This window comes from Zingiber officinale, chromosome 8B, assembly GCF_018446385.1.
Source record: "Zingiber officinale cultivar Zhangliang chromosome 8B, Zo_v1.1, whole genome shotgun sequence".
Taxonomy (NCBI): Eukaryota; Viridiplantae; Streptophyta; class Magnoliopsida; order Zingiberales; family Zingiberaceae; genus Zingiber; species Zingiber officinale.
In genome coordinates, this window is record NC_056001.1 from 54,815,080 (window position 1) to 54,838,550 (window position 23,471).

Below are 23,471 nucleotides of genomic sequence, written 5' to 3' on the forward strand. Positions count from 1 at the left end.
AACTAATTAATATGGGTTCGAACTTTCAATAATAGGACTTCCTATTCATAATGAAAAATCTCTTTCACTCCCACTGTTCCTCCATTCACGTATATCTAACATAACTATATTAACAGTTTGATTATATAAATTTAAAATTTTGATTTTGAGTCGGTAGCTATCTGGATTCAGTTCACTGGTCAGTGGACAAATCCAAAATATAGAATTAGCTCGAATTTATCTCCAACCTGTTCTGAACCAGATCGGTTTTCTCTGGACCCCTCGTGAAATGACCATTCCACCCTTGTCCGGTGCTCGTGCTGGGCACATGCGCAGCATTGGCTCTTCTCCCTACTGACGTCATTCTCCGACAGTTCTTTATCCCTTTTGTTTCGATCTGCCACCGCCTTATTGTTGTTGTGTCACCTCCCGGCGACGAAGAAGAAGCAGAAGAAGAAGATGCAATCCGGCGGTGGCTATGGAGGAGTCTCCGAGATCCAGCAATTCATGGTCGACAACTCCTCCCTCTTCGCCATCTCCTCCTCCTCCGCCTCTGCTGCGACTCCCACCGCCGACGCCGCCCTCGCGCACCACCCTTTCAAGTACCAACCGCAGCAACCGACGCAGATGCCGCCGCTCTTCTCCCACTTCCAGTCCATCCCAACCACCCAACAGCTCCTCCACCAGCCCCCGCCTCCTCCTCCTCACCACCACCACCAGTACTTCCACCTCTTCCATCCACCTCCTTCTCCTCCCCCGCCACAGCCCACTCAGCAGCAGTACCTCCCTGAGACACGGAGGTTCATCCCGGCGCACCACCTCGGTGGCGTGGCCATGGATCGAGACTCCTGCCCTGACAACTCGGCCGCCGGCGCCGGCGCTCCGCCCTTCCTCGCCTCCGCGATGAGCTTTAAGCTCGCCGTCGACGGCGGAAGCTGCGAGAGAATTGACGACGACGGCGGCATGTTACGAGGCGACGATGTATCGGAGAGCCGCCTGCATCACTGGCAGAGAGAGGACGACTCCGGCATTGAAGAACTTCCTTGGTGATAGTTTATTCACTATGCCTACCATGTGTTTGTAGATTTGCCCACAAGAAAATTTGCAGCTGATGATTCCTAGGAGTTTAATTTTGATCGCGAAAACGAGAAAAGTAGATGAAAAGAACGGCTAAAAAGACAGGATTGGGAATGATTTGGATGAAATTTAATAAGAGAAAAAGATCTGCTTTTGCAGGAGGCCGCTCGACATCGACTACATCGACAGGAACAACAAGAGCCGCAAGGATGAGGAAGCGGAGGCCGGAAGCAGCAGCAATTTCTCCAAGAAGAGCAAAGAGATGGTGGATTCCGAGCGGGGAGAGGTCGCCGGCGGCAGCAATTACAAGATCTTCAGTGAACTGGAGGCCATCTACAAGCCCGGCGGCAGTGCGAACGTCGGCCAAACTGGTTCCGGCTCTGCCCTAACCGGCGAGGACATGATCCACCCTGTCTTACATGCCGCGGCCGTCGCGCCGCCGCAGGACGCTGCCGTCGGTGGAGTGTCGGAGACGTCAGCCGGAGAGGAACCAACCGAAAGGGTGAAGTCTTCGCCCTCCAAGGAGCGGAGCAGGAAGAGGAGGAAGCGGCGGCTTCGGCATCTGAGAGCGATGGCGGCCTTCTTCGAGCGCCTGGTGAAGCAGCTGATGGACCACCAAGAGGGCCTCCACCGGAAGTTCCTGGAGTTGATGGAGCAGCGGGAGCAGGAGCTCGCCGGCCACGAGCAAGCCTGGCGGAAGCAAAACGCCGCCAACTCCAGCCGTGAGGCGGCGGCGCGAGCCCACGAGCGTGCCCTCTCCACCTCCCGCGAGGCCGCCATCGTCTCCTTCATCGAGAAGATGACCGGCAAGCACCTCCACCTCCCATCCATTCCCCCCCAACTCTCCACCGCAGAGGAATTGCACAAAGTCCAAAAGCCAAATCATGATGCTTTCAACAATGCCGGCGGCGGCAGGGAAGACCAAGCGACGCCGCGGACGCTGAACACGCGCCGATGGCCGAAGGCGGAGGTGCAGGCATTGATCGGAGTGCGGTCGGGGCTGGAGTGCCGGTTCCATGAGCCAGGGCTGAAGGGCCCCCTGTGGGAGGAGGTAAGCTCAGCCATGGCGGCGATGGGCTACCGCCGGAACGCAAAGCGGTGCAAGGAGAAGTGGGAAAACATCAACAAGTATTTCCGGAAGGTGAAGGAGAAGGGGAGGAAGCCGCCAGAGCAGTCCAAAACCTGCCCTTACTTCGACCAGCTCGACCAGCTCTACTCCAAGACCAAGAATCCTCCGTCAGCTCACTTGAATTCTCCGCCCCTCAATCCGAATACGATTCCCACTGTAACCCCAGCGGTCGGCGAGAGTAGTCGGTTGACTCCCGGCGAGGAGGATGACGAGGAGCAGCGAAGTGAAGAAGAAGAAGAAGAGGAGGAGGAGGAAGAAGTAGAAGAGAGCAACGGAAAGCCAATGCAATGGTAAATCTTCCTCTTCTCTTTCTCTAAGCTTGCTATGCTTTTGAATTAGCACTATAATAACATGTTTTAGTAGGTTAATATAATAATGATAAGAAATTAATAATAATCGCTTATCATCCTAATGTACTTTATTATATTTATACATCATCACGTTTATTTATTAAAAATTAGTATGGAATTTGTGTAAATGTGGGCCTAATGGTCGGAGTAATGCCTGTGTGCCATCCTCTACATCATTTAATTATTCACATGTTCAGAATTTATCGGATTAATTTGGGAGATAACAGTTTTTTCTTAGGGCATCCGCGATGCATGTTATAATGTAGTCTTATAACACCCCTTCACAATTATGTTAAACATCAAGAAGTGTTATAACACCCATTCATAGGTGTTATAACACCCCTTCATTTGCCCACCCCATGTGTCTTTTCAAATTTTATTTATTAAAATATTATAAATATGCTTGCTGAGATAAAATAATAATAATAATTTAAATAATTTAAAATATATTTATTTAATATGATATAATTTTAAGACGAATGAGTGGATTATGTGATTTATAAATAATGAGTATTAATATTAAAAGAAATGTAAAAAAAATAGATATGTTGTTATAACGATGATGTGACAGTGGATCTCATGCTTTTTAATGAGGTTATGGGTGTTCAAGATATGGTTAGAAATTTTTTGTTCAACTTTTTTATTTCATATATCTCTTTAAAAATTTTACATTGGAGATGTTCTTAGTTGTCAGATGGGTAATGGGTCATTAGATTTAAACTAATTAATCAATTAATTAGACTAATTAATATGTAAGTACAAAATACTGTAGGGGTGTAAAAATGAATTCGATAATCTGACATGAGTCGATTCGAAAAATATCGAGTTTGGGTTAGAAGTTTTTGGATTAGGGTGTTTTCGGATTGAGTCGGATTTGGATTGATTTGTATTTAGAGTTTTATGGATTTTTTGAGGTTAAATTAAATTTTATTTTAAAAATTAAAATATTTTATGGATATTAATATTTAGATTAGTTATGATTTGAGATAAAAGGAAAAAATTATAAGGAAAATAGTAAAAAGAATTAGTCAAGTTATCCGGGTTTAATATTTTTGGGTTGAGTTCGAGTTCGGATTAGATTTGGATTGAGATTGTTTTTTTTTATAAAATGTATACTTCAATCTCATTCGAACCTACCGAATCCCCGAAGAATAGTTTGTTGATTCGGTAGGTTTGCATGAGATTTGTATCATGTAGAGAAGGATTATGTGCCGGGGGAGACAAACCCTTTTTCATTATGGCATCATGCTAAATGCATGATCGACAAATAATGTATGAGATGGCCTCGAGTAGACATGTTTCGTTTTTTTGGATGTTCGTTGTGTGTTCGCATCCATATTTTTTTAAAAAAATATTTAGGTGTCTAAATTTTGCCCAATTAATTTAGGTCGACTTTTAAAATATTCATTTGATTCAAACTTTTGGTCCTTCTATTTATTCCCCTAGGTGCTTTACCCTTGCATCCATATTTACTCATCGAGTGTCCTCGACCTAATCTCAATCGATTTCTCAGTTTGCATATGGTGAATGTTGGACGTTCGAATTCAAGTACAATTAGAGGTATAATTAATTAGTATGGACAAAATGCTAGTTAATTAGTGTTGGTCATGTCTAAATCTAACTCCTCAGTGCCGTAAACCCTAAATGGGCAATCTAAACCCTAGGTTTGCCGTGGTGGTGAATCTAAACCCTAAATAATAATGCGAAGCAAGAAGACATGATGTTAGTGGGCCATGTTACAAGTGGGTTTTGCCGGGGGAATGATTAGGAAAGCAGGTTGGTTGGTTGGGACCAGGATTCATGGTTGATTAATTTCATCAATTCAGAATCTTTTAGTTATGGGAAGGTATGGAGATTATTGGGAATTTTATATATATTTAAAATTTGCTGTTAGAGCTGACATCATGCTGATATAGAATAATTACAAATTAATTTATAAATTATTTTCAATTAAATTTTATAACATATATTTTTAAAAAAAATGAATTTTAAGTCAATATCAACCTCACAAAACAGTCACGTGACGACAAGTCAAGCCAAAAACCTTATGCAGACTGCAATGCCAAATCACGTGATATAAAAATATTTAAACAAGTAAAATTAATTGAAACCAATAAAGAATTAATGTGTGCCGCATAATTACGAATTCAAGCCGTATGTATTTGCATAACGTCACTTTTAATTTATTTATTGAAATGCTAAATAGCACAAGCTTGGGAATTAAGGACTGTTTAATTTGGCACCAATCTGATTTATTAGCCCTAATCCTCCGTTTACTCCTAACAATGGAGTGATGAAGGAAATAAATTCAAAGTGAAAAAAATAATCCATAGGGAAAGAAAAAGGAAAAAAAATCTACAGGAAAGGAAGGAAAATAAAAAGAAAAACATAAATTCATAAATCAATCCGCCCATTAGATAAATGGAAGAAAAAAAAATCGTCCTTTATAGGAAATAAAAAAAAGGAAAAAATTTCACCATGATTTTTTTTCATAATTTTTATTTCCGTTCTCTCAAATAAACAAGGCCTGAGTGATGATTATTCCATGATAAACACACATGGAAAAGAGAGAGATTCAAAAGAGAAAAATATTGCCATTATTTCTTGCTAGGAGTCTTAAAGCATAAATCTCAACCTTTGAGTGGAAACTTGAGTAGGAAATCACTAGCAATCCAATAAAGTTGGAAATGAGAGAGAGGATGATCACAAAGGAATTCCATGATCGATGATCCTTGAGAGGGCACCATGCAGAGATTTCCGTTCTTGCTTGATTTGAGAAGAAATGGCAGAAACCTACTCATATTTAAGAAACAAGCAATTTTTCATAATTAGCTGTTAGTCGTGCGACAAAAATATATATACAATAACATGGTTTTGATAAGCTGCTAGTTGTGTATTTTATTTGAAAATACAATAACAGCTCTCATAGAACATTGTAATATAACTTCCTTGATATACAATATACATGGTTTTAATATACTTGTAAAATATCTGAAAGTTGCTTCAAGAATTTTGAAATGTGTATCATGCTTTATTAATATTTTCAAATAAAATGACAATTGGCATAAAAATTCAAGAAGAATGTAAAGAAAGAAAGATGAGATTGTCGAAATAAGAACCTCGGAACGGTATCGAGAAGCATCTGCCTTTGGAAGTTCAATTAGGCTGTCTTTCAGGGCTGGCAAAACATCAAGGCATCTTCATCAGAGCATGCGCAAGTTCGAGCTCACTAGATAACTCACAAGAGATTAACTTACACATAAGTTCTTTTTCAACAGGATTTGTAGCATTTAATTGCATCTGGATTTGTCGTCCTTCTTCCCTGCGGTAGAAGTATCGAGTAACTAATGAGAAAAAGCGAGTGAACTGAAAACAACAGAGAATGAGTAGACTGACATAAGCGTTCTCTGCCCTCTTTTGATTTCGTCTAGCGCTCGTGTAGCTCTATCCTGTACAAGAATGTTATCATAAATACTCGATTTGCTAATTTGAAGATAAATCAACAAATATGAATCATACTCAAAGGCAACTCCATTTTAAAATCAATAGCAAGGAAAGATAGTTCAATGGCTTCCATGTGTAGACCAGATGGATGATTTAGAATTTGAAGACCACTTGAATTGCGGCATTTAGATGTTTAAAAGAACAACAAATTGTACAACCAGAAATAGCAAATGTTCAAAAGATTTTCTGGATAAGGAATTGAAGAGAAATTGTATGAATCAGACAGAATGAAGCAAATCATATTTTTCGGAGACATTCAGGTACCACATTAGAAATGAGACGGAAATTACCTCCAACTTCTTGCTTTCATTTGTAACCATGTTCACGGATTGTTGCAACTCCTTAACTTTCGCCTCAGCACTAGATAGCAAAGACTAAAAAAGTAATTTTGGCATCAGAACTTTAGGCCAAAGCATTAAAAAAAAAACTTACACGCTGTGTGCATCAGATAGTTTTATCTTTTGCTTATTGCACATTGCACAAATCAAATTACAGAGAAGTTATGAACAACCTCTAGAATTCAAGTTGCATACACTAAAGATATGTTTGATATTAAGCCGGTATAAGGTATGAATTGTGTAGTTCCTAACACTAGACCATATGGCAGCTGAATATGAATTGACTAAACCTTTTGTATAAAGTATGAATATGAATCACATAGTTGCCACATTCTTCATTTTGCCCCTCAACTCAACAAAAGAGGAAAGTCATTAGTTAACTGAATTCCCCAAGGATGCAAAGAGTAAAAGATATATGTTAAAACAAATTCTTCACGTCATTTTGTCAAATATGAATACTGCAGCATATCCTCAATCAAAGTTATAGTAATAATACAACTTTTTGTTTGACTCGTAAATTTGCAATTTACAATGTTAGTTGGTTCTGGGGTCTATTTAATCTACCTTCTTGATCGATTCAAGTACCATGCGGCAATCAGATGTATGGAAATAAGACCTAGTATATTCTCTAACAATTACAATTCAAAAAATATATATTCTCAGCACCAACCAATGAAAACAGGATCCTCTGCAACCAGTGGCTTTCAGAAATCCTAGAGATTTAAGGCCCACATGGATCCTACATTTAGACATTTAGACCACTAAGGGATGACGAGTGCAATATAAGGAACACAAAGAGAAATAAAATGCCAAATGAGGTGTATTAGTAGGACAATTGCTAAACAGTTACATATGAGAATTTCTATGCTTCTTCCTGATTCCTGAAACTTCTCTATGAATTTATAACAAGAGGAGCAGATGAAAAATGGTGCCATGTCTTCACACAACAGAACTTTGAAACCATATGCAAAGAAAAAGCATTCACGGGCTATTTTGTCTCAGATGAGGAAAGACAAACTTCTTTAAAGGTCTAAATACAACCTCACAGTGATCATTTTGAAAAAGTAATTCCAGACAAGCCCTCCAAATTTAGCAATTTTTTCCTTTATGGATAATATCATCAGACTTCATGAGATCTTGTTAAAATATAGAAACTCGACTTAGGAAACTTGGCAATTCTATTGGTGAGTTTCCACTGTTTCCATTGATTGCATGTATAAAATTTCTGGTCAGTTTATTTTATTTTGTCCATTATAAGAACATAGAGAAATCAGCTGCCACTGTTATAATAATTGCAGAGGACAGAACAAAGTGAAGCTGAGTAAAAAGAATTCTCTCATAGAACATTGTAATATAACTTAGATTCCTTTGATTTTGTGTGTGAAATTTTAGTCAGTGATTCTCTTTTTTCTGTCATAAAAACATATAGAAATCAACTGCCACTGATCCAAAAATTGCAGAAAACAAAACAAAAATAAGCTGAGTAAAGACTTCTTTCTCACAAGACATTATAATAGCATTAGTTAAAAGGGAATAAGAAAAATAGAGTAAGAGTTAAATGATTCCAACCTCTTCACTCACGAAGATACGCCTAGTGTTGCGGATCAGATATCGTCTAGGTCCTATAAGTTTGATGAAAAATCAATATTTTGTAATTGATGGTATAACATTAAACAGTCAAACATTCAAGAAAGTGAGTGACCAACCAAAATGTTAGCATCTTAGTTATAGCAAATTCCCTCTTATTAGAATAACAAAGTGTAAAGAATAATAAACCATGACTGCTAAAACATGCTGCTACCACTAAAAAAGTCTGAAAGAAGATTTGGCATGTGAAAATTAAAAGACTTCACAGGGTATATCAGTATAATTTATTAAGTGTTCATGTAGTGTATTTGAAAATGTAATTAAGTTAAATTATCTTACATCTCATTAGCGATGAGACAACACTTTACACTAAGGCAGTGTCTACTTAGAAGGAAGCAGTTATCTACTATGGAGATAATATCCATATGTTTGTCATAAATAGTTAATACTTCTCAATTGTTATTAGTTGGTAAATATAAGATTCATAAAGTACGGCAATATGTTCATCACATCGTCACCCATATACACAGTTATGCAACTTCATGTTTCACTTGAAAATTTTCAATCAATATAACAAGTACTTCTCAATTGTTGTTAGTCGGTAAATATAAGATTCATGAAGTAGGGACAAAATCTTGATCACAAGTAGTTCTCAATTGTTGTTAGTTGGTAAATATAAGATTCATGAAGTAGAGGCACAAAATGTTCATCACATCATTGCCCATATACACAGTTATGCAACTTAATGTTTCACTGTTTAAAGTACTTAATCAATATAACAAGTAGGAACATGCATTCTGGTATGAAGAGATCAGTACTAACTTTTGAGTAGGACAAGCCCCAAGCCTGCAGCAATTCCGCAAGACATGGCCGGATGAGTTGCAGCCTCAATGATACCCTCTGCGATAAACACCAACAACATATTTATCCATACCAAATCAATGAAAAAAAGAAGGAAATTAGAATGGGAAAAAGAGCACCTTTGATCTTCGCCACTGCCATTTCTTCGGTAGCAGCATAATGATCTCTCGCCACTTGAATCTTGTCCTTGATAGAATCCACCAGAAATTAAGTAAGAATGAAGAAGAAAAGAAAGGGGAAAACTTTCCCTTGTCGTTTAAGAAGCTGCGAATTACTTTGGCTACGTCGAGGGTTTCCGAGTAGGCCAAGAAAGCCCATGACAGGGACGAGCCGGCCGACTGCATGGCGGAGACTGCGGACGAGGTGACGGTTTTGGTGATCTCATCGGCGGAGGATCCGGCGACCTGGAAGGCGGTCTCGGCGGCGGCGGTGACTGCTTGCTTGAGATCCTCGGCTCCACGGAGGGCGTGCTCGATCCACGGTGCCGCGGGGCTGGAACCATCCGCGCCCTTGTTCTCCACGCGCGCGGCCGACCCGTCGTGGGAGCCATTGCTGGAGTCGGCGATCGCCGCCATGAATGTCACGGAGCAGGAATCGAAGCCGAGTGCGAAATAGACATCGAGTATCAAGAACCGGACCGATTCAAGAAATAATTTCGATTTCGACCCGGCCCAATTCATCTCAAGCCGGCCCAATCGAATTCGTTATTCCGGCCACATTAATACGGACGGCGACTCGGCGAGCCGTGAGTCGCTTCCTTCCACGCCGCCGGCACAAGCAGAGAAGCGATGATGCTACGCCGGAGGACTGCGTCTCTCGCTCCCTTCCTCTCCAATCTCAACAGATCGACTACCTCCTCTCCCTCCTTTTCGAGAATCGTCATCTCGCCTCGCCTGTAAGCGATCTCTCATCTCTATCCCCTAATATTTTCTTTGTTTTGATTGCATCGGTAGATGCTTAAGGTGATCGGGATTCATCTCGCAGTTCTTCCTCGGCCTTCGCTTCCTTTTCTACGGAACAGGCGGCGGGCGTCGGCAACAGTGCAGGGACTAGAAAAAAGAGGTCTCTGGGGCGGCAGCTGTGCCAGGTTGGGTTGATTAGCCTTGCGGGTGGGTTTTTTCTCAGTGGCATCAACGATATAGCTATCTTCCATGGATGCAGCAGGTTCTATTTTACTTCTTCCATTGTTATGCCTACTCATTTTTTCCTGTGAATTGTTCAGAACTCAAACTTTCTTCTTGCTGATTAATGTGGTTGCGCTATGCCGATGGACTAGCTATAGAACTGTAGTAGAGATTTTCCACCTTGCGATAAAAGTAAGTGGAAAGATAGTTCCAATCTCATCTCCTAAAGGTCTGTCTTATGCACAGCTGTTAGGGCTGTAAACAAGCCGAGCCGAACCAAACTTTAGAGTGTTCAAGCTTGTTTAATAAGGTAACTGAGCTGAGCCAAGCCGAGCCGAGCTTAGAATGAACCAAACTTTTGAAATGAGTGTTCAAGCTTGGCTCGAGCTTGGTTCGTTTAGATGTTATCAAGCTCTCAATTCAAGCTTGGCTTGAGCTTGGTTCGAGCTTGCTTCATTTAGATGTTATCAACCTCTCAATTCAAGCTTGTTTAATTGTTTGAAACTTTTAGTTGTTTGATTGATTATTAAACTTGATAATTTAAATTTATTTATTTATTTTATTTTATTGTTTATTTAGCATATTGAAAAGAGTTTTATTAATGAATATAGTTCGTGAACGTTGTTCACGAACGTTAACGAGCTGAACACATATGTGTTCAAGCTTGTTTGTTTAATTAATCTTATGTATATTGAACGAACATAACAAGTTCTTACTAAGCTGAACACCAAGCTTGTTCACGAACGCTTAGTTTATTTACAACCCTAACAGCTGTAGCTGCATTTCCAAGGATTAGGGTTTTAGGTTCTGTTTTGCGATTGACTTCCAAAGTTTGGATTAGGCGGAGTCATAATGAGGAATTAAATTGATAGTTGATTTTTCATTAGCAGTTTAGGATGATTGTAACAATTTAAATGACCTACTAAATTTAAGTAGGGGTGTAAATGAGTCAAGCCGCTCATGAGCTATTCGAAGCTCGATTCGATAAAAGCTCGTTTGAGCTCGTTTAATGAGGCTCGTTAAGGTAAACAAACTAAGCTCAAGCTTCACAATATTCGGCTCGTTAGCTCGTGAACATGTTCGTTAAGCTCATAAATCAACTTTTAAATAAAAATAATAATAGTTTTGATATTGAATTTATAGATTTTACACTTTACTTATGAAAAACATAGACAAATATATTAAATTTATTTATTAGAATAAAATTATAAATTTTAACAAGAATATTATAATTTTTTTAAAATATATAATTTAATTTTTAATAAATATTTAAATGTATATTTATTAAGCTCGTTTAGGCTCGATAAAAGCTCGAATAAGCTCGTGAGCCATGAATATATTCGTTAAATAAAGCTCGAGTTCGGCTCGATTATAAACGAGTCAAACTCAAACATCCAAGAGTTCGACTCGGCTCGGCTCGATTACACCCCTAAATTTAGGTGATGGTCTGTGTTCATCTGCCTAATATTTAGAATCAATAAGGACAGACTAAAGATCATTACGAGAAAAACACGCAGCAAGAATTATTTGAACTGATTTTATTCCGTTTCTTTCTGAAAAAAATGCTGTTTGATTGATCTAATTTATCTAAGGTGTAAATTCCTGGAATTTCAATTGTATACTCGTGTTGCTTATATTATCTCTGTAAAAATTTACATGAGTGAGTAAGAAGAGAACACTTTGTAATGTCCACATAGAACAGTGATGACCAACTGTCACATCTATTTGAAGCTGCGTAAATGGATTTTATCCATGATTGAGCTCTATGTAAGACCACGTTGTTAGGAATACCCAATCATTTTTTCTTCCTTTACCCCTCATGCCTTTATCTTTAATTAATTCAACTTGATTAATCTGAACATATTTTTTACTGTAATCATCTATTAAAGCTACAACTTATTGTTTGATAATGCTAACATGTTACACTAATTTAGCATAATAACTCCTCGCATTCATCTTAGCATTATTATCTACATTAAATTAATATTTGATACATGTTTTTTGTTACACACATTCAAACACGTAAAGCATGGTTGGTCATAGTATAAGTTTTTGTTCCAAATTTCCTTTTAGCTTAAGGGCACATGGGAATCACACAAAACTCCATAAACTCATCTCACCGAGCTCTTTGTCCAATGAATGATACTTCGTCCAATTTACTTTCTGAAAAATAAATCTACGATTCTAAATCTTCACATGGAGAAGCATACTTTACATCATTGCATCAGAACGAATTGTCCTCAACACGTGATGGGAATTGGACATGACTAAGAAACTGAAAAATGTGAGTCGGCTCTATCAATTTTTATTCAACTACTTTCATCAAGGTTTCCACAACTAACTCAGAGCAAATTGGCCTTTGAACTGAGAAAATGAGTTCTATAAGATAAACATAATCTCTACCATTACTCATTGAAATTATCGAGAAACTAGAAAGAAACAAACATTTAAGATTTGTGAGATGGGAACTATCAAAAATGCTTCTTTTATTTCCATTAGCTACCATTTAATGGGAAGATGTCTAACTTCTTGATTGCTTGATCCCCATTATTTGCTTCGTAATTGTCCATTTCTTAATGTTCCTCTTGATGTGGGCAAAGTAGATGTTAATTGAGATCAGTCAGATGATTATCCTGGAGGACTATTCTCATAGCTTCTCATAGTCATATTAGAATTTTTCAAAGATCACGTATTTGATTGTAGTTTCATATTTCTTTTAGTCAAGCGGATTTATGTAAGCTATATTGTGGTGCATGATGAGAATCTTATTGCATTCTTCTTATGCTCATTTGATTCAGTAAAGCAATTGAAAAAGCTAGCCAGAATCAACAGATAGTGGAGTCGCTAGGGCTGCCAATTGTAAGGGGTCCATGGTATGATGCTTCTTTTGCAGTAGGTTATAGGCGACAGTCAGTGTCTTCCACATTTCCTGTTTCTGGACCGCATGGAACTGGCATTTTTGAGTTGAAGGCACTTCGTCGTGGAGGTTTTACCTTGCATTTAGTAGTTTGCTTCATTATTTTTTTTGTACATATTACTTTGTTCTTGCATCTTTTGCTGATTTGCTCTATGTTTAAGATGCTTAATGGCACTTTTGCTAGTGATCCCTTTTGTTTAAACATGTGTTCATGTCTGGTGTTCTATGTAGGATCTTCTGACGGTACTTCTTGTTTTATGAAAATCAAGGCATAATCTGCACAATTCTTGATTTTGGTGCTTGTCCCAGATAAAATTGAAAACTTTCCAAGGAAATAGGAATATAAAACCTGCTATTATCCTCTCATTCCTCGCCTTAATTAAAATTTGATGGACCATATGCTACTTTCTATGAAAATAATGATTTGGAAGTTTAAATTATTTGCATTCTTCTAGGGGCCAAAGCACTGAACCATACTCTAAGATGAAGTTACTGACTTATTTAGAATTTTTTATAAACCATCTCTCCTCAAGATTACTATTGAACATTTTGCTGATGATGCTCTGTTTATTCTGAAATTCTTGCAATTTTTTTTTTCTTCGGTTTGGTTGCCTATATTTGCCCTATAAATGTGCTTAAGTAGCTTCCTTAGATACTCTTTTCACTAGCTGCAAGTAACGAAATGAGTTGCTTGATCAAAGTCACTAGACTTATGTTCAAAGTTGACTGTCCCTTTACTGCCTTTGATTGATATGGTCAGTTCATTTTCCTTCTTGAAGAATAAAGATTTTTTTTATTTATTTAAGCCGACTTCAAAGTGAGAACCAAAAGTGAAAAGAAAAAGATCTTTGACTAACCTAAAGAGATTGTAACACATCACACTTTGTTTCTTTTCATGAGTTCAAATTTTTATCTGGACTTATTTTCTCTATTTTCTTCTTTGTTACTCATTGACGATTATATATAATCCTTTCTAGTGCTCACTGTTTTCTGGTGTCCTGTCATTGTCAAAGACTGAATTGGAGGAAGAAAACATTTGTGATTTGATTCTTTTTTTAAAGGTCCAGTATACAAGAAAGAAAATAAACATGGATAGAGATGGAAAAGAAAACTAAATTATTAAAATAAATTCATGCCCGGTGAATGTGAAGTTTGTAGATAGAACAATTCCTTCCATCTGATCCTCAATTGGTGCAACCTCAATGCATCAATTGTTGATGTTAGTATTGAGCAAAAGGTTCCATACTCCAAGTCAATGTTACTCCACTAGTGACAATGGGTAGCATAGAGGAAGATAATGTAGGAAGTAGCAATTCAAAGAAAAAAAATCATTAAAAGAATGATAACTTAAGTAAAATAAACCACACATAAACAATGTTTTCTTCTTATCACAAGGTTATTGATTGGTATCCCCTTGCAATGCAGAGGACACAACCTTCTCATTCTTAAAGCACCGTGACTGGGATATACTGATCCTGGAGGCTCTCCTTCATGTTCCTTCCAACAACGAGAAGCAGCAGACAATACGAGTAAGTGTCACAGGCGATTGCTCGTCAATCGATGCGACATCTGAGTGTATTCAGTGCAAACTCCCAGAGTCTCCTGCTACACCAGAGAAGTGAGATTTTTGGGGTATTGGTCAGTTTAATTCTCACTTCTCGCCTTAACACGGTGAAAGGTTACATACAAATGCTGCCAGTCTCGTACACAAGTAGCTACCAAGAGTGCTCTTGGTGTAGACTATAACGTATTAGTGTCATAAGATGCTGCTACTGCTTCATCGACTCTTCAATTCTTTCGAATTATCCTAGTTTTTCTCCTTGTGTATTATGTGGTTGCCCGATATCACTTTGCCGGATAATACTGGCCCGTACCATTCAGAATATACTGATGCAGACTTTGCAATGCATTCGTGCCATAAGATGCTGCTACAGCATCATTCACTAGTTCTCTTATTTTTCTCCTTGTGTTTTCGAAGTCTGTGAATGTTTGATATCGGTTTGTTGGATATTTTGGTACCGACTAAACTTGAATTCATGGTTTGAAATATTGTTTCGTATCAGTCGCAGGGTGGATCAATCTTTCTTGTGTATTTGAAATATGTGATCATTTGACATCACTTTGTTGAATATTTTGGTACAAGCTGTGATCACTGGACATCACTTTGTTCGATATTTTGGTGACAGTCGAAGTGAAATCATGGTAAAATATTGTTTGATACATGTAAAACATCTTGTTTCACCCTTCGACCAACATGTGGAGATTTCTTCCATGCCCATCTTCGAAGTGAGATGAATTGCAAACATCTTCAAGTTCCACAGCCATTTGTAAATAGTTTCAAGAGGATTGTGCTAGCTTCGTAAATATTTCTCACACTCGTGAATAACTCCTGAGAGCGTCACAATTGTTTTAATATGTAGGTGTTATAATCGTCCCTCAGATATCGTCCTTAAATTATGTAAAGAGAGGTAAATTATAAATAACTATTAACTTGAAATTGTGCATAGGAGAGGACAGGAATTTGAGTACTAGTCAAGAATTAACCTTAAATCTCATTGTAATAACATTATATGTTTTAACAAATTGTCCGTCTCGAAGGGACCTATAATACTAAAATGGTATTACAAATTAACGTGGATGAGTGTTATAACATCCACACATTAATTAGGTTAAAAGAACTCCATGTATTAGTCAACTGTCAATCTCGAGGGGACCTATAATATTAAATTGGTATTACAAATTAATGTGAATGAGTCTTATAGCATCCATATATTGACTAGGTTAAAAGAATTGAAGGTGGTTAATAAACCAATTTTATATAAAATAAATAAATAAAAAATAAAAAAATAAATTTTAGATTAAAAAATAAAGATGAATAATAGATAATGAGACGCACAAATAATTAATATTAATATTAAAACAAATATAATGGTATGTTATTTGAAGAAATAATATATATTAACATTTAAATCAAGAGGAAGACGAAGAATAGTCGTTGCTCGCGTCAACGTATTTTAACATAATAGTTTAGAGTTGAAAGTTCGAAATTTTAAGATTTAAAATTTAATTAGTCGGTAACTACTGCAACTTAAAAAATCATCTATTTCACATTCAATTAAATTGAACAATAAACTCACCCCAAATACATTGGAATAAAGAATATTTTTGAAATAAAATAACTGATAGAATGCAATTTTAACTTTCTTTTTTTAAAACAAAAGGAACACTCTTCTAATAATTTGTAAAATTTGAAACACCCTTTATATTTTTACCCAAGGTTATTTGCCATATCGGAGGATTGATGTATAATATAAAACAATTTAAGAGAACCGAAAATTCCAAGATCTAACCCCACAAACCGATACAACTAACTAGCTTGCCAAACTTGCACTGCAGTAATGTACAAATTTCGCAAAGCCGTAATGTTTGTTCCATGTGATCAATATTTGTGTCTTTTACTATCTGCTCGAATACAACACATGACAATCTTATTATTAGAAACAATCGCAGATACCAGCGCTTCTTTGGCGAATTGTTCTACTTGGCATCCTTGGATAGTAAGTTGTGGGACTGGATCCTCTTGGCATTGGTAAGTTCATCCACAGCATCACCGCGTTCGAAGACAGCAGCAGCACCCATTCCACTACCTGTAAGCACCATAGAGATAACTTGTTCAAACCGAGAACGTTTCAAATGGTTAAACAAGAGGGCATATAGAAGGAGACCTATGCACATTGAGACGATCCCGAACCGGCAATCTTTGCCTCTGCGCTTCATTTCATTTAGAAGTGTGCTCACACAGCGGGCACCTGCAACGACAAAACCACATGTCTCATGGTACTTATGGGCTCATTGTAATTGATGAGAACTTGATACTTGAATCTTGTGTCAGTGCCAGAGTTTCGAAGCTAGAATTATCATTATCCAACTAAATTGCAGTATCTACTGTCCAATTTCCAACAGTTCAAATGTAGATACATTTCTTTTCTCAAAAACAAAACATGGATATGCCCGACAAATTTCTCTAGCTACATCCAATGCTATGCGGTTACTATGAGGGACAAATGTTGAGACAAGTACCTGTTGCGCCCAAGGGGTGACCGAGAGCAAGAGCACCTCCATTAACATTCACTTTTGTTGGATCCAGCTCCAGTTTCTTGCAGCAATATGTGTATTGAGATGCAAAAGCCTACACGAAATAAAAATTTCAGGTAATATACTGAAAAGAAGACCATCAAACAAATTATCCACCGGGGATTACCTCATTTATTTCAAACAAGTCGATGTCCTCAATCTGAAGACCAGCAGATTTTACTGCTGCTGGAATTGCAACTGCTGGACCAATACCCATCACAGCAGGGTCTACTCCAACTGCAACAAAACTCCTAAGGAAACCATATACAAAAAGCTTTTACTTACAGAACAGCAACAATATGTTACTTGATCACAGGACCAAATCCACATAATCATCATACAATATCTAAAGCTAGATCTAGAATATTAATGGTTCAAGTGGTTCGACGAGTACACAAAACTCAACCTGAAAACACCAATAATTGGAAGTCCCCTCTGCATTGCTACATCCCTCCTCATCAAGAGGACAGCTCCAGCACCATCACTTACTTGGCTTGAGTTGCCTACAATGAAGTATAGCATCAGATATCGTCGGCAAAGGATCAATCGATATAAGAGTTATAATACAAAAAAAGAATGAAAGAAAGAATACCAGCAGTTGTACTTCCATCCTTTTTAAATACTGGTTTTAGCTTTGCCAAAGTAGAGAGAGATGTCTCTGGCCGAATACCATCATCAACAGAAATGGTCACTTGCTTTTCCTCACCAGTTTTTGGGTCTACAATCTTTAGCACAGATAGCATAGTCAAAACCGTAAAGCAAAAGATAAGATAAGAGCTGAAGATTTAAATCATTTGATATTTAGAATCATCCACCTTTGTCGTCACTGGAACAATTTCCTCCCTAAATTTACCAGCAGCAGTAGCAGCAGCAGCTTTCTTATGAGACTCAACCTAAATGCAGAATAAGCTAAGAATGAATCTAAGATGGAGAACAACATCACAAACTCAATGTAAACAATGACCATATACTCACAGCAGCCTGATCTTGTTCTATCCTTGTCACCCCATAGCGTTGTGCTACATTCTCTGAAGTAATTCCCATGGGAAGCAGACAATCTTGGGCTTGTTTAAACTCATTCAACTAAAGCATTCAGACACCATTTGTAAGGAAGAAGAAAAATAAACAAAACACAATTTAATGAGAGAAAAGGACAGTATTATTAGAACCATACTTTTGGATTTACTGAACCATCCCAAGCCATTGCATTTGCAGTCATGGATTCTAAGCCAGCACCTATCCCTGTATCGACACACAACAAGAGTCTATCGGCAGAAGCTCAAAATGCCATAAAGAAGACAAGCAAGCCAAAGACATTTTTACCTATATCATAGAATCCAGCTTTGATAGCAGCAGCAACGTCAGCAACTGCCTGAAGCCCTGACGAGCACTGCCTGTTCACAGTTCTAACTGGGACAGTTTCTGTGGAGAGGAAGAATGTACATGCAGTGTTAAAACATCTTTTGATAAATGCTACAGATAATCAATCTGAAAGAAATCCAACTACCAGGAAAACCAGCATAGAATGCAGCCATCCTGCATTCAGTGGCTCTTTGGGAGCCTGGTGCCAGAACACTGCCAACCACAATGTCCCCCACTTCATTTGGATTGAGCTTAGTCTTATCCAACAAAGCCTGAAATAGAGAAAGCTTCCAGGATTATTTCAATTCTTTGATCTCTATGCCGTGAAACAAAAATCTGTGGAACAGACCTTCAGAACAGCAGAAAGAAGCTCCTCAGGGTATGTATCCTTGAAACCCCCTCGCTTGGACTTACAAATTGCAGTTCGGTAAGCACTACATGGGGAATCGGATTCACAAATATCAGAAAGGAACCAAAGCTTATAAAACGATAACAAACCATAGCAAAGAATTAGCAAAGATGTGATCTCAAAGAGCAAATGGAGAAGAATTTGAGGAAAAAATAGAGAGAATCCGTGATGGTTTGCTTTCAAAACCAAACATATTGTATCATCAAACTTAACCAGAAGAATTGTCAAATTTTGGAAAAGGAGGAATTACAATCACGACCATAAGGGCTAGAAGTATCTTAACCAAATCAGAGTATGTGATTTTTAATGATCGATCAAGCCCGCTATTGTTAAGGAGTGAATCGAAAATTCAATTTTTCCCTTTTTTTTTCAAATGAGAAAAAAGGTCAAAAATAGAGAATTGCGCATCCAAATTAAAAAGATCATAAACAAATTTCCTCGAGATCTAAGTGATGTGATAATGAAAACAACTTACGCAACAATAACAACGTCGTCCCCAAAGCAAGAGGTCCTCTGGTAAGCAGCGCTATCGCCAGCAGCACATGCAGATGCCTGCCATCAAAAATGTTAAAAGTAAGCGAGTGAACAATCTCTCCAAAACCGTAAAAGATCGTCGATTTCCCAGATGGAATCCATCACAATAACAAAGCAAAATCTGAAAACAAGACTTTTCTGCCAAAATTAACCATGAGGTAGGGGAAAATGACATCCTAAGAAAGCTACAAATACTAATCGGGAAAGAGAGAAAAGGGGTCGGCGATTACCGAGATCAAAGGCGCAGAAGCAGCAGTTGATGGCTGCAGGTGCTGAAGCAGGACTCGCTGCCGATTGATCGCCTTCTCCATCGCTTCTCAATCCGATTCAGATCGCCTTCCTCGATCTCCTCTTGCAGTCTCCCCAAAAAGATAAATACGAACCAAGAAGAAGAAGCGTCCACGCCATTATAAACGCACAAGCGGACCGCACGAGAATGATCTATGCGCACGGAAGCACGTCCTCGGACCGACTATGGTTACGGAGCTCAATCCACCCGTCGATCGACTGAGAAGGGAGGCATCCTGCCGTTGGATTGATATTAGAGCCTGTGGCATCGCAAATGGATGGAGACGAGGATGGTGCGATGGGTCGCATCCAGATGAGAGATCTGAGGTTGGGTGGTCCATACGGAGGTGTCATGGCTAATTTTGGTTATAAATGATATGTATTTATTATGGATATCAATGTCCTTTTGAGGGATGATCGCCTTCAAAAGTGATCATTTACCTTTGGATTAAGTAATTTTGACTTTTAGATAAATTTGTCATCATAAAAATTTGGGTTACCATATTAAAAATGATGTCTTCTTAGAAGACTTGTAAATAAGTATTTTTATAATCTCATGATATAATTAAATTCAGTAAATTATCTTTAAATTTTTAATCAAAAGTCAAAGTTTACATTCAGTCCCCATATTAATATACATTTATTTTATATAGGATCAAACCAGTTTATTTATGTCAACTCCCAAATTCTAGTGAAATTATTATATTATCCTCATTTGAATTTAAAATACATAATTATTTTTTTCTCTCCCAACGTCCGATGCATCATTTCGTGACTCTAAACCTCGATGGCGTACTCCGCCTCTCTGCGACTCCAAATCTTGACGACGCACTTTGCCTTCGCAACTCCAAAACATTGGCGACGTCCCTAAACCATCTCCATCGACGTTGAAGACAAAAATCAGAGAGGCGGCAGAACCCGACTAAACCATCTTAAACCCTTAAATTATCGGTAAGTAAAATTTATGTGCCCTAAATTTCGACTAATTTGTTATTTCTCTATGAAAACTCGAAGCTTTAGTTTATAGGTGTTTTAGTTCATAAGTGTTTTTGATTTTGTGACGTTGAGATTCAATAAAATTAAGTTTAGGTATCTACATTGTAAATTTATGAATGAATTTATATTGCATCTTCTTCAATTCAAGGAACGTAAGATATGTGTATATTTTGTAATGATTATCAATAAACTGAGTAATGTACTCAATTTAAATACTTTGATGTCTAAAATCTATAGGGTTGTACTTTAGGGTGTGAATGAGTAAATTATTAAAATTATTGGTATTGTCCATTCTGCTGGATTGAATAAAATTAGTTTTGATGTTCGAATTACAATTTTATTAGTGTGTTTGTGTTTTATGTTCTTCTATTGAAGAATTAAAGGATATATGTTATTTTTATATGATAATTGATTATTAATAAATTGAATAATATACTAAATTTAAGCACTTTGATGCCTAAAATGTTTAGGATTTATACTTTAGAATATGAATGGATAAATAGTTCAAATTTTTTATGTTATCCAATATGTTACCTAGAATAAATTTAGTTTTGATGTTCGAATTTCAATTTTATGACTGTGTTTGTATTTTATCTTCTTTAATTGAAAAATTAAAAGATATATGTTACTTTTGTATATTGATTAACAAAATACTGAATAATATATTTAATTTGTTTTTGTTATTTGAGTGTGGTTGATTTTGTTAGTTTGAATAAAAATGGACTCTAGATTTCTAATTGCAACCTGTTTTATGAATGCGTTTGGATTTTACCTTTTTCAATTGAATGATACACGTGGTTATTGTGTAGTAATTGTCACTAAATTGAATAATATATTCAATTTAAGCGTTTTGATGCCCATATTTTTCATGGATTATAGTTTATGGTATGAATTGTCAATTAATTTATTTTCATGCAAAAAAGGAAAGAAAACTAAAGCTATAAAATTAAAGGAGGTTAAGGGGAAATCTATGGAGAAGAGCAAAAGCAAGAGCAGCAAACAATTATGTTCACGTTGTTCACTGACATATTTCAAAGCTGTATTGGATGAATTGTTACCCAATTTAGGTAATAAGCAAAAGAGATGATCAAAAGTACTACACTTGCTCCATGACTCGAGATTCCCGAGATGTCAATTAGTAATATCAGAATATATTTAATATTAAATAGATTCCAGTAGTCTTCGCATTCTTTCTTGTTTAGTGACAATATTGTAGTTTCTTTCATATCGACTGAGAAAATGAGATTGTACAATACAAAGCTCGACTAGTTACATAAGATTTTTACAAGGACCTGGGATTAACTATGAAAAGATATATTTTCCTATAATAAATGCAATTACTTTTCGTTATTGTATCGTTTAGTATAGGAGTGTAAACGAACCGAATCAAGCTGAATATGCAGAAAAATCTAAGGCTCGAATTTGACTCGAAATAGGTATATTCGAGTTCGAGCTCGATTCGAAGCTCGAAAATTTTAAAATTTTTAGTTCAATTTCGGTTTGAATTAGGGCTTGGGTTCGAGTTCGGTTCGAAAGATTCGAACATGTTTGCTAACTATTTGAATTATTGCTCCAAAATATTAACTCGAAAGGCTCGAAATTTATTATATTAATAAAATATTAAAGCTTGCCAGCAGCTCACGAACATTTGAATAATATAATTTGAGTTTGAGTTCGGCTTGAAAAAATATTCGAACATGTTCGAGTTTGACTCACATTTGATAAATTCAAATACAAATCAAATATTTTCCGAGCCAGCTCAAAAAGCTCACGAGCAGACTTGATTCATTTGTACCCTTAGTTTAGTAGTACAAAGAAAAAAAAATGTGGAACCGCCACATCAGCGGCCCCCCTAGAGCCGGTCCCACGGATATGGAGGGAGGTAAATGCAGGTACAAAGAAGATTTCATATGTAGATGATGAATGTCGTTACAACATATTTATACGATGCACTAGATAATGACATATATGATGTGGATATGGTTCAAAGGCAGAAAAGTAATTAAGAGGGGAAGGAGGGGTATTTTCGTCCTTCCACTGTTTAGGGCTTAAGAGGGGCTTGATGGGTTTGGTTCAAGGGGGTCTCACCGCCGCCAACAAGAACAAGGAAGGAGGAGGGGTGTTCTTCTTCCTCTATGGTCGCCGCCCTCAAGCGAAGGCCGCTGGCGACGACCGCTTTCTTCCTCTTCCTTCTCCTCTCGATGTCGGCCATAACTTTCTTCTTCCTCTCTTCTCCCACAGGACACGCCGCCGCCGGGGGAACTTCTGCTCGGTGTCTTCGTCGTCGCCACCACGAACCAGGGGCCTCTTCTCCCTCTCTCGCTGCCCCCATGAGCGACGACCACCTCTGAGTCATCTCCTTCCTTCTCCACGCAGACGATTGCCATTTCCTCCCTCCTACATGCTGCCGGCCAAGGGAAGGGGCTGCCGCCTCCACTTTTCCCTTTGTCCAGCGCCGCCTCTCTCCCTCTCACACTCGTCGACGACCCATACGCCTCCTTCCTCTTCGCGCCATTGTCGCCCGACCTGGCCTTCAGCGATTGATGCTACTCACAGATAGTCGACGCTGCTCACAGGCGGTCGACTCCGTCCACAGTCAGGCGATACCGACTCCGGTGGTTGTCGACGTCCTCCGGACCATTCTCGTTGGCGCATGCCCCTTCGATCCATGTCGTTATTATGTTCTAGCTTTCCCCTGATCTGGCTTGTGCACTGTGTTCCACCTATGCGTTGATCCCGCTCATGTGTTGTGTTCCGACCCTCGAGCCTCGGATACCAAAGACCGGGGGCGACCTGATAGCTGGCTGCAAGTAGCGTTGATTAGAGAACTCCGGACAACTTGGCCAACACATAAGCCATCTCAGCATACCCCCCCTTCGGGA

The 23,471-nt window shown here is 38.1% G+C and overlaps 4 protein-coding genes across 5 annotated transcripts; 2 read left to right on the forward strand and 2 right to left on the reverse strand.

Annotated features, from left to right (window-relative positions):
• Positions 1-275: 275 nt before the first annotated feature.
• LOC122015857 (trihelix transcription factor GTL1-like) lies at positions 276-2,663 on the forward strand. Its single transcript, XM_042572921.1, has 2 exons — positions 276-1,025; positions 1,216-2,663. Exons 1-2 carry the CDS (start codon positions 439-441, stop codon positions 2,477-2,479), a joined length of 1,851 nt encoding a protein of 616 aa, XP_042428855.1. The 5' UTR covers positions 276-438; the 3' UTR covers positions 2,480-2,663.
• A 2,290-nt stretch (positions 2,664-4,953) lies between these two features.
• LOC122017488 (RGS1-HXK1-interacting protein 1-like) lies at positions 4,954-9,442 on the reverse strand. Of its 2 annotated transcripts, XM_042575118.1 has the most exons (10): positions 9,374-9,439; positions 9,101-9,157; positions 8,945-9,011; positions 8,787-8,864; positions 7,947-7,999; positions 6,330-6,413; positions 5,932-5,984; positions 5,793-5,857; positions 5,655-5,713; positions 4,954-5,328 (listed from the first exon to the last, which is right to left on the reverse strand). In XM_042575118.1, the coding sequence occupies exons 1-10, from the start codon at positions 9,398-9,400 to the stop codon at positions 5,239-5,241; spliced, it is 633 nt and encodes a 210-aa protein (XP_042431052.1). In that variant the 5' UTR covers positions 9,401-9,439; the 3' UTR covers positions 4,954-5,238. The 2 variants fall into 2 exon arrangements, with proteins under 2 accessions (XP_042431052.1, XP_042431051.1); XM_042575117.1 differs by having other exon boundaries at positions 9,101-9,442.
• Positions 9,443-9,558: 116 nt separating this feature from the next.
• LOC122017287 lies at positions 9,559-14,821 on the forward strand. The gene is made up of 4 exons (XM_042574854.1): positions 9,559-9,720; positions 9,810-9,989; positions 12,748-12,935; positions 14,292-14,821. The coding sequence occupies exons 1-4, from the start codon at positions 9,614-9,616 to the stop codon at positions 14,486-14,488; spliced, it is 672 nt and encodes a 223-aa protein (XP_042430788.1). The 5' UTR covers positions 9,559-9,613; the 3' UTR covers positions 14,489-14,821.
• A 1,343-nt stretch (positions 14,822-16,164) lies between these two features.
• Positions 16,165-19,697, reverse strand: LOC122015913 (3-ketoacyl-CoA thiolase 2, peroxisomal-like). Its single transcript, XM_042573004.1, has 14 exons — positions 19,536-19,697; positions 19,247-19,323; positions 18,712-18,796; positions 18,508-18,634; positions 18,324-18,422; positions 18,175-18,242; positions 17,976-18,083; positions 17,816-17,893; positions 17,593-17,725; positions 17,407-17,503; positions 17,128-17,251; positions 16,947-17,055; positions 16,592-16,675; positions 16,165-16,513 (listed from the first exon to the last, which is right to left on the reverse strand). The coding sequence occupies exons 1-14, from the start codon at positions 19,614-19,616 to the stop codon at positions 16,404-16,406; spliced, it is 1,380 nt and encodes a 459-aa protein (XP_042428938.1). The 5' UTR covers positions 19,617-19,697; the 3' UTR covers positions 16,165-16,403.
• Positions 19,698-23,471: the final 3,774 nt, after the last annotated feature.

Coding starts and splice junctions, on each gene's coding strand:
- LOC122015857 (XM_042572921.1), top strand. CDS start 439: ATGCAATCCGGCGGTGGCTATGGAGGAGTCTCCGAGATCCAGCAATTC. Junction 1,026..1,215: donor GGCATTGAAGAACTTCCTTG/GTGATAGTTTAT, acceptor CTGCTTTTGCAG/GAGGCCGCTCGACATCGACT.
- LOC122017488 (XM_042575117.1), bottom strand. CDS start 9,400: ATGGCGGCGATCGCCGACTCCAGCAATGGCTCCCACGACGGGTCGGCC. Junction 9,012..9,100: donor AAACCCTCGACGTAGCCAAA/GTAATTCGCAGC, acceptor GATTCTATCAAG/GACAAGATTCAAGTGGCGAG. Junction 5,329..5,654: donor CTTCTCGATACCGTTCCGAG/GTTCTTATTTCG, acceptor AAATATGAGTAG/GTTTCTGCCATTTCTTCTCA.
- LOC122017287 (XM_042574854.1), top strand. CDS start 9,614: ATGATGCTACGCCGGAGGACTGCGTCTCTCGCTCCCTTCCTCTCCAAT. Junction 9,721..9,809: donor ATCGTCATCTCGCCTCGCCT/GTAAGCGATCTC, acceptor TTCATCTCGCAG/TTCTTCCTCGGCCTTCGCTT. Junction 9,990..12,747: donor ATCTTCCATGGATGCAGCAG/GTTCTATTTTAC, acceptor CATTTGATTCAG/TAAAGCAATTGAAAAAGCTA.
- LOC122015913 (XM_042573004.1), bottom strand. CDS start 19,616: ATGGAGAAGGCGATCAATCGGCAGCGAGTCCTGCTTCAGCACCTGCAG. Junction 18,243..18,323: donor AGCTGGATTCTATGATATAG/GTAAAAATGTCT, acceptor GTGTCGATACAG/GGATAGGTGCTGGCTTAGAA. Junction 17,056..17,127: donor ACTTGTTTGAAATAAATGAG/GTAATCCCCGGT, acceptor TATTTCGTGTAG/GCTTTTGCATCTCAATACAC.